General features: G+C 49.1%; 1 protein-coding gene across 1 annotated transcript; it reads left to right on the top strand.

Annotated features, from left to right (window-relative positions):
- The first annotated feature begins 272 nt into the window (after nt 1–272).
- On the top strand, nt 273–5,693 carry LOC115900695. The gene is made up of 2 exons (XM_030942099.1): nt 273–1,826; nt 1,910–5,693. Exon 2 carries the CDS (start codon nt 2,716–2,718, stop codon nt 3,991–3,993), a length of 1,278 nt encoding a protein of 425 aa, XP_030797959.1. The 5' UTR covers nt 273–1,826; nt 1,910–2,715; the 3' UTR covers nt 3,994–5,693.
- The last annotated feature ends 4,356 nt before the right edge of the window (nt 5,694–10,049 follow it).

Here is a 10,049-nt window from a genome sequence, read left to right as displayed (position 1 = left end):
GAAATCCGAACATGGCTTTTGGCCAATATGAACATTCAGACTGAGATAGAAAGCCCCTAAGGGAAAAATTCTAAACATACATGCATGTGACCACCCCCCGGGCTTACACAAACAACTTATCTGGAAAACCCCCAGCCGTTTGAGGTTGCGAAAAAGGTGGGAACCAGCCAGAAACTGCGGAATGTTCAACTTTAAATGTTAACCATTAATAAGCTTGTAACTACTGTTTCTCTGTGACTTGTTTGTACCTCGCTATAAAAGAAACCCTAAAACAGCAGCCGGGGCCTCTCTCTTTACCTGCCATTGTATAAAGCGGAGAGGTCCGGGTTCGAACTCGTAATAAAGCGACCCCGGCTATTTGGCTTTGACTCTGGTCTCTGTTGGTCACTTACTGGGGTTTCGCGACTTTGGGCACAACATTTGGGGGCTCGTCCGGGATTCCCCTAAGCCCACCAGACCCCAGATCAACGGGTCGTCGCTGTGAGCAGATTCGGTAAGTCGGCCGGCTTGAGTCTCTGTGTTGTCTGTAGTCTCTGTGTCATCTGGAAAAATCCCGCGGGGTCTGTATCGGTGGCCGGCATAGTCTTGGCGGACACGCTATAAGACAGCCACCAGGGGCCGGTGGGAGACGTCCCCCGGCACCCGTCTGGGGCTCTGTATTTATTAGCCCATCTGGTTCTGATCGGGAGCTAAACCCGAGATGCGCTGGTGACTATTGTTATGTTAATTACTTAACTTACTTTCATTTTTCAGGACCTACTTGGCAAGGAAAAAAAAAAAAAGAGTACAATACTTCTGGTTTTACTCTTTTCTCTATCTCTCTTTTCTATATCTCTCTTTTCTCTATCTCTAGGATTCTACTACCATGGGTAATAGCCAGAGTACTCCACTCTCCATTCTTATAAATAACTTTAAAGATGTTAAGGCAAGGGGCCATGACCTTAGCATAGAACTCAGAAAAGGGAAATTGGTAACTTTCTGCCGCTCGGAATGGCCCACCTTCGGTGTAGGGTGGCCAGCTGAGGGGACCTTCTGTCTCCCCATTATCATTAAGGTAAAATCAAAAATTTTCCTGCCGGGGCGGTCAGGACATCCTGATCAGATCCCTTACATCATGGTGTGGCAAGACCTTGTGGAAAACCCACCCCTTTGGCTAACTCCTTTTGTGCTGACGCCAGAGCCATGTAGGGCTCTGGTCGTACAGTCGACAGAACACCCCCGTAGGGCAAAAACACCGTCCGCTCCCCCAGCCCCTGTGTTAGAAGACGGTCAGGATCCCCTGCTTTTAGAACCCCCGCCTTATCATGCCCCTCCTGGCCCTCAGCCCCCAGCCCCCCCAGGGGACCTCGAAGAGCGGGAAGCAGCAGCTGCTGCTGCAGCCGGGGCCGTCGAAAGTGAAAGTAACTCTGGTGGGCCGGTGGGGCGGACGCGCTCAACGGGAAATAAGCTCGCGCCCCCCTGATTCCACTGTGGCTCTCCCCCTGAGGGAAATAGGACCCCCGATGACACGGGCAACCCTAGACTCCAGTACTGGCCATTCTCCACTAGTGACCTGTACAACTGGAAAACCCAGAATGCTCGGTTTTCTGATAACCCTAAAGATTTAACAGCTCTTTTAGACAGTGTTATGTTTACCCATCAACCAACCTGGGATGATTGTCAACAACTCCTCAGAATTTTGTTCACAACAGAGGAACGAGAAAGAATACAGGTAGAGGCCAGAAAACTGGTTCCGGGAGATGACGGCCAACCTACCGCCAACTCTGACCTCATTAATGCTGCCTTTCCCTTGACCAGACCTGCATGGGACTACAACATGGCAGAAGGTAGGGGAAGGCTACTCGTTTATCGCCAGACTCTAATGGTGGGTCTCCGGGCTGCTGCTCGCAAGCCCACCAATTTGGCCAAGGTATATTCCATGTTACAGGGAAAAACAGAAAGCCCAGCTACCTATCTAGAAAGATTGATGGAAGCCTTTAGACAGTTTACCCCCATGGACCCGGAGGCACCCTCTTAAGCACCTTAAGCCCTGAAAAACAGTGGTACACTGTCCTGGATTTAAAAGATACCTTTTTCAGCCTGCCTTTAGCCCCTAAGAGTCAGGAACTTTTTGCATTCGAATGGACAGATCCCGAGAGGGGCATAAATGGCCAGCTAACGTGGACCAGGCTACCACAGGGATTCAAAAACTCCCCAACTCTGTTCGACGAGGCCCTCCACGAAGATCTGGGTGAGTACCGGCGACAGCACCCTGAGATCACTCTTTTACAGTATGTTGATGATCTTTTAATAGCAGCTGAATCCCCAGAGGCCTGCCTACAAGGAACCGAAAGCCTCCTAAAGGCTCTGGGAGATCTAGGCTACCGAGCCTCGGCAAAGAAGGCTCAGATCTGCAAATCAGAGGTAACCTACCTAGGATACCTGGTAAAAGGGGGGCAACGCTGGTTGACGGATGCCCGAAAAGAGACTGTTCTACGTATCCCTGGACCCCAATCAACACGACAAGTAAGAGAGTTCTTGGGGTCGGCAGGGTTCTGTAGACTCTGGATACCGGGCTTTGCTGAATTGGCTAAACCACTATACCAGGCAACAAAAGAGCAGCAGCCCTTTAATTGGACAGAAGAGGCTGAGCTGGCTTTCCAACAAATCAAAACTGCTCTGCTATCAGCCCCTGCGTTGGGACTCCCTGATGTCTCCAAGCCATTCCACCTATACATGGATGAAAGCCGGGGTGTAGCCAAAGCAGTATTGACTCAGTATTTAGGTCCTTGGCGGAGACCGGTTGCATATTTGTCGAAGAAACTGGACTCAGTGGCTGCTGGGTGGCCTCCTTGTCTCCGGGTAATCGCGGCCACTGCCTTAATGGTCAAAGACGCTGATAAACTGACCATGGGCCAAGAATTGCAGGTCACTACCCCACATGCCATTGAAGGTGTACTCAGACAGCCACCTGATCGGTGGCTTAGCAATGCCCGGCTCACCCACTACCAGGGACTGCTACTAAACCCCCTCAGAATAACTTTCATGCCCCCAACGGCCCTAAACCCCGCGTCCCTACTGCCAAATCCGGACTTGGAGAGCCCACTCCACAACTGCTCTGAGATATTGGCCCAGGTACACGGAGTCAGAGAAGACCTACAGGACCGGCCACTGCCAGACGCTGACCTCGTCTGGTTCACCGATGGAAGCAGTTTCGTCCACCAAGGACAAAGGTACGCGGGAGCGGCGGTAACCTCAGAAACCGAAGTCATTTGGGCAGAACCCTTGCCCCCAGGAACGTCGGCCCAAAAGGCTGAACTGGTGGCATTGACTCAGGCCTTAAAATTGGGGAAAGACCAAAAACTAACGGTATATGCTGACAGCCGATATGCCTTTGCCACCGCTCACATACATGGAGCAATATATAGGGAAAGAGGGCTCCTCACGGCAGAAGGAAAACACATTAAAAACAAAAAAGAAATCCTGGCCTTATTAGCTGCCCTCTGGGAACCCAGAAAATTGGCGATTGTCCACTGTCCAGGACACCAAAGAATAACTGACATGGTCTCCCGGGGAAATAACCTGGCTGATCAGACTGCTAAAAATGTGGCTCAAACCCCTTCACAGCTCCTAGCCCTTCAGCTGCCTGACTCAGGGCCCCCAGAGCTACCCTCTAACCCGGAGTACTCAGAGAGCGACCTCCAGTGGATAAGCGAGCTCCCTATGGCTCAGATCCACGACAAGTGGTGGAAAGACTATAAAAACAACATTATTCTCACAGACAAATTAGGACAACGGATACTAGAACGAATCCATCATAGTACCCATTTAGGCTCAAGGCGAATATTGGACTTAATAAGACACTCAAAACTGAAAATCAGAGATGCTTCTAAAAAAGTTGAACAAGTGACTAAAAATTGTGTATTATGCCAACTCAATAATGCAGGAAACCAACCCCAAACCACTGGAAAAAGACAAAGAGGAAATAGACCTGGGGCTTTATTGGGAAATTGACTTCACTGAAATAAAACCAGGAAAATAGGGATACAAATACCTACTAGTTTTTGTAGATACTTTTTCAGGATGGACAGAAGCCTTCCCAACCAAAAAGGAAACTGCCCAAGTCGTAGCCAAGAAAATCCTAGAAAAAATCTTGCCCAGGTATGGCTTCCCAGCTATGATAGGGTCGGACAACGGGCCGGCCTTCATCGCCAAGGTAAGTCAGGGTCTGGCTTCCATTCTCGGGGTAAATTGGAAATTACATTGTGCATATCGCCCCCAAAGCTCAGGACAGGTAGAAAGAATGAACAGAACATTAAAGGAGACCCTAACTAAATTGAACATGGAGACTGGCGCTAACTGGGTAGTCCTTCTCCCCTGCTCCCTGTTCAGGGCAAGAAACTCCCCTTACAGATTAGGTCTCACCCCTTATGAAATAATGTATGGCAGACCTCCCGCTATTGTCCCTAACCTAAAAGACAATCTCATCAAATCTGCTGTCGATGATGGTGTTGAACTCTTATTTTCCCTACAAGCCATACAGAAAATTCATGAAGAAACCTGGCCTAGACTAAGAGAACTATACAAAACAGGACCTCCACCCGTTCCACACCAGATCCGGCCAGGAGACTGGGTTCTCGTCAAGCGACACCGACAAGAAACCTTAGAACCAAGGTGGAAAGGGCCGTTCCAGGTGATCCTAACCACGCCAACAGCACTCAAGGTAGAAGGAATCGCTGCCTGGATCCACTACACCCACGCCAAGCCAGTGGACCTCCTCTCAGACTTCGTCGGGCCCTCCACAGAGAAAACCGCAGCCTGGACAATTGACCGGACTAAAGACAATCCTTTAAAATTCACCCTGCGCCGTCAACAACCGTAATTATGGTGTCCATCTCCTTTGTGACGCTCTTGCTTTTGCGGGCCTTCAGCTGGAAAATCCAAGCACAGCAGGCTTCATCCCCGTTTGCCTGGCGTTTTTTCCTGACAGAGAATTGGACCAACTACGCTCAGACACAGGTACAAGGCCATCTTCTGGCCACAGCTGATTGCCCCCCTCAAGGTTGTAGCTCTCCTATCTATGTTAATTTTACTGATTTCCAGGCACAAGCGGGAAAAGTCACCCCAGCTATTTGCTTTCTCTTTGACCAACAAATCCCCTATTGTAAAAACACATGGGTTGAACAAAGCATCGGTTGCCCCTATAGCTCATGTAAAATCCACACTGTCAAGACTCTCACAGCCTCAGAAACCGTCTCCAGCCAAGTATGGAATTCCCATAATTTTTTTAAAACTGCCACAGGCTACACATGGGTTATCTGGGATCCCTGGGACTCCTGTTGGACCTCCCAACAGAAGGGGGCCATGTACATGACATCTGGGACAAAGTGGCCTAGCAGCCACCTCTATCTATGGCACTCACTTGTTCAGATCCAAACCACCCTCCACGCTAACATTCAGAAACAGGAAACAGAACTAAACAAACAACTCTCCACTTTAACCTCCTCCCGCCCTTTCTCCTGGTTATCTCTGCTGAGGAAGGGGTTACTTCTCGCGAACGCCACTGGTCTGGGAAACCTCTCTGCATGTTTCTTTTGCGCTACCCTAGGACAGCCACCCCTGATGGCCGTCCTGCTCCCAGCCCCCTTCAATAATTCCCTAACAACTTCCAGCCAAGGATCCTCCCCCATCTCAGATGTTCCTTTGTTCTTTTTTTTTTTTTTTGAGATGGAGTCTTGCTCTGACACCCAGGCTGGAGTGCAGTGGTCGGATCTCAGCTCACTGCAAGCTCCGCCTCCCGGGTTTATGCCATTCTCCTGCCTCAGCCTACCGAGTAGCTGGGACTACAGGCGCCCGCCTCGTCGCCCAGCTAGTTTTTTGTATTTTTAAGTAGAGACAGGGTTTCACCGTATTAGCCAGGATGGTCTCTATCTCCTGACCTCGTGATCCGCCCGTCTTGGCCTCCCAAAGTGCTGGGATTACAGGCTTGAGCCACCGCGCCCGGCCCCTTTGTTCTTAAACCCTGAACAAACACAGGTTTTATTTTGCTATTCAAACGCTAGCACCTCCCTTTGCAACATAACCTCTCCTCCCAACTCCACTCTGTACGCCCCTCATGGCTCATTCTTCTGGTGTAATGGAACTCTATATAAAAATCTCACTGTTCAGGCCACTAAGAGCCTCCTATGTCTCCCTGTTACAATAGTTCCCCAACTAACCCTGCGAACCCCTGCTGAATATCTAGAAGGAGACTACATGCCTTCCTTCAGGACAAAAAGGGCTGTATTTCTTCCCTTAGTAGCCGGTGTCTCACTCACCACATCCGTAATAGCGGCAGGGTTAGCAGGAGGAGCCCTAGGCCACGCTCTCGTTACTACCGCTAAGCTCTCCCAACAATTCTCCATAGCAATGGAAGCTTCAGCCGAATCCCTAGCCTCATTACAAAGGCAACTGACCTCCCTCGCCCAAGTTACTTTGCAAAATCGGCGCGCCCTAGACCTGCTTACTGCCAAAAAAGGGGGAACTTGCCTTTTTCTCAAAGAAGACTGCTGTTTTTACATAAATGAATCTGGGTTAGTAGAGACGCGGGTCCAACAGCTACACAAACTCAGCCTAGAACTACAAAAACAAAAATTCAATTCTGCAGCTGATAGTTGGTGGAGCTCCTCCATGTACTCCCTCTTAATGCCCCTAGCAGGACCATTGCTAAGCCTACTCCTCCTCCTCACCATAGGGCCATGCATACTAAACAGAATAATAAACTTTGTCAAAGATAGAATCAACACTGTCCAGTTAATGGTCCTTAGAACACAATATCAACCCATCATCAATAAAACAATTGAAACAGACATATAAGACCCAAGATTGGCTCTTGAAGACACAACTAAAAGGGGGGAATGAGATAGAAAGCCCCTAAGGGAAAAATTCTAAACATACATGCATGTGACCACACCCCGGGCTTACACAAACAACTTATCTAGAAAACCCCTAGCCGTTTGAGGTTGCAACATACATGCATGTGACCATCCCCCGGGCTTACACAAACAACTTATCTGGAAAACCCCCAGCTGTTTGAGATTGCGAAAAAGGCGGGAACCAGCCAGAAACAGCGGAATGTTCAACTTTAAATGTTAACCAATAATAAGCTTGTAACTACTGTTTCTCTGTGACTTGTTTGTACCTCGCTATAAAAGAAACCCTAAAACAGCAGCCGGGGCCTCTCTCTTTACCTGCCATTGTATAAAGCGGAGAGGTCCGGGTTCGAACTCGTAATAAAGCAACCCCGGCTATTTGGCTTTGACTCTGGTCTCTGTTGGTCACTTACTGGGGTCTCGCGACTTCGGGCACAACAAGACCAGGGAGCCTGGATCTTTTTTTTAATGTTTTTATTGTACAATTTGTTTTATACTATGTTTTCTCTGATCCCAGTTTAACAATTTTCCCAGTACACATTCTATGTTTCATATCTTATGCATAGTGAACTAGATAACTAAGGGAAATGGGTGTATATAGAATTGCTGTGTTGCCTGGCTGTTCTTTAACTGTAGTTGTGACATCATAATTGAACCCTTTGACACTGTTAGTTCTTTTTTTCTTTTTTGAGACAAAGCCTCTCCCTGTTACCCAGGCTGGAGTGCAATTGCATGATCTCGGCTCAGTGCAACTCTGCCTCCTGGGTTCAAATGACACACTCCACTCGTTAATGTCACAAAGTGCTGCCGGGTGCAGTGCCTCATGCCTGTAATCCTAGGACTTTGGGAGGCTGAGTCGGGTGGATCACTTGAGGTCAGGAGTTCGAGACCAGCATGGCCTACATGGTGAAACCTTATCTCTACTAAAAATGCAATAATTAACCGTGCATGGTGCAGCATGCCTGTAATCCCAGATACTCAGGAGGCTGAGACAGGAGAATCGCTTGAACTCAGGAAGTGGAGGTTACATTTATCTGACATCGTGCCATTGCACTCCAGCCTGGGTGACAGAGGTAGGCCCTGTCTCAAAAAAATTAAAATACTTTTTTTTTTTTTTTTTTTGAGATGGAGTCTCGCTCTGTCGCCCGGGCTGGAGTGCAGTGACCGGATCCCAGCTCACTGCAAGCTCTGCCTCCCGGGTTTACGCCATTCTCCTGCCTCAGCCTCCCGAGTAGCTGGGACTACAGGCGCCCGCCACCACGCTCGACTAATTTTTTGTATGTTTTTTAGTAGAGACAGGGTTTCACCATGTTAGCCAGGATGGTCTCGATCTCCTGACCTTGTGATCCGCCCATCTCGGCCTCCCAAAGTGCTGGGATTACAGACTTGAGCCACCGCGCCCGGCCATAAATTTTTGTTTTTTTTGTCTTTTTTTTTTTTTCCTTTTCTTTTTGCGGAGAACGGGGTCTCGCTGTATTACCCAGGCAGGTCTCGAACTTCTGGGCTCAAGCTATCCTCCCGCCTCTGCCTCCCTGAGAGCTGGGATTGCAGGCATGAGCCACCGCGCCTGGCAAATTTTTTTTAAAAAGTCACAAAGTGCCTGTTTTGCATGGATATAAGTGATATTCCTCGGTGAATTATCCTGTCTCTTTTCTTTCTGAAAAGGCAGGTATTACAGTAGCCAGTCTTTTCTGAGTCTGAAGCATCCTGCCTGACTCATTTGCTTGCACTCACCCATGCCTTCTGTCAGTCCCTCTCATCTTCGCTTAAATTCCATCTTCTAGGCCGGATGCAGTGGCTCACACCTGTAATTGCAGCACTTTGGGAGGTCGAGCTGGGTGGATCACGAGGTCAGGAGATCGAGATCATCTTGGCTAACACGGTGAAATCTCATCTCTACTAAAAATACAAAAAAATTATTTTTTATTTTTGAGAGGGAGTCTCCCTCTGTCACCCAGGCTGGCATGCAGTGGTGCGATCTCGGCTCACTGCATGCTCCACCTCCTGGGTTCACGCCATTCTCTTGCCTCAGCCTCCCAAGTAGCTGGGACTACAGGCACACGCCAACACGCCAGGGTAATTTTTGTAATTATAGGAGATACGGGGTTTCTCCATATTGGTCAGGCTGGTCTCCAACTTCCAACCTCAGGCCATCTGTCCTCCTTGGCCTCCCAAAACGCTAGAATTACAGGTTTGAGCCACCGCGCCCGGCCTGAAGTGGTATTTTTTAGAGAATAACTAAACCTTTTTTCAGCTTAATGACCCAGGGATGTATTTCTGAAGGTCTTGGGAGCGCTCCTTGTAAGGCAAACTGCAAGGGAGATAGTACCTATATCTCAGTAGGAAGTTACGTAATTCAAACATCAAATATTTCAAATTTAAAGCTACGGACATTTAAATAATTCTCAGCCTTGAGAGGAACGTGGTCATGCAACCTGAGTCCAATGGCATGCAGGCGCAACTTCTAAGAATTTTGCTGACCAGGTGCGGTGGCTCACGCCTGTAATCCCAGCACTTTGGGAGGCTGAGGCCGGCGGATCACTTGAGGTCAGGAATTAGAAACCAGCCTGGTTGCCGGGCGCGGTGGCTATTTCGTACAAGCAAGAAAATATTTATTTCTTCTTCTTTTTTTTTTTTGAGACGGAGTCTTGCGCTGTCGCCCAGGCTGGGGTGCAGTGGCTCCATCTCGGCCCACTGAAAGCTCCGCCTCCCAAGTTCAAGGCATTCTCCTACTTCAGCCTTCTGAGTACCTGGGACTACGGGCGTCCGCCACCGCGCCAGGCTAATTTTTGTATTTTTAGTGGAGACGGGGTTTCACCGTGTCAGCCAGGATGGTCTCGATCTCCTGACCTCGCGATCCGCCCGCCTCAGTCTCCCAAAGTTCTGGAATTACAGGCGTGAGCCACCGTGTCCAGCCTAATCAAAATTGTATAAATTATTTAAAAATTAAAAGAAAAAAGAAAGAGACTGCGGGAGGGAATGTTACTTTATCGCCCAGGCTGGCCAGGACCCCCAGGCTCAGCGATCCTACCGCCACTGCTTCCTGAGTAGCTGGGACCTCAGGCTCCCACGCCCGCGCCCGCATCCCTGCTGTGTTTAAGCAGCAGGTGATGACCTCACTCCTCCCTGGCCTGAGCACTCCGTCCCGCATCCCAGGCG

Source organism: Rhinopithecus roxellana, chromosome 12, assembly GCF_007565055.1.
Source record: "Rhinopithecus roxellana isolate Shanxi Qingling chromosome 12, ASM756505v1, whole genome shotgun sequence".
In the NCBI taxonomy this organism is placed as follows: Eukaryota; Metazoa; Chordata; class Mammalia; order Primates; family Cercopithecidae; genus Rhinopithecus; species Rhinopithecus roxellana.
Note: the sequence above shows the minus strand (reverse complement) of the source record. Positions and strands in the feature narration are given on the sequence as shown.

What these genes read in the sequence shown, in the direction of transcription:
- LOC115900695 (XM_030942099.1), top strand. Translation starts at nt 2,716, where the DNA reads ATGGATGAAAGCCGGGGTGTAGCCAAAGCAGTATTGACTCAGTATTTA.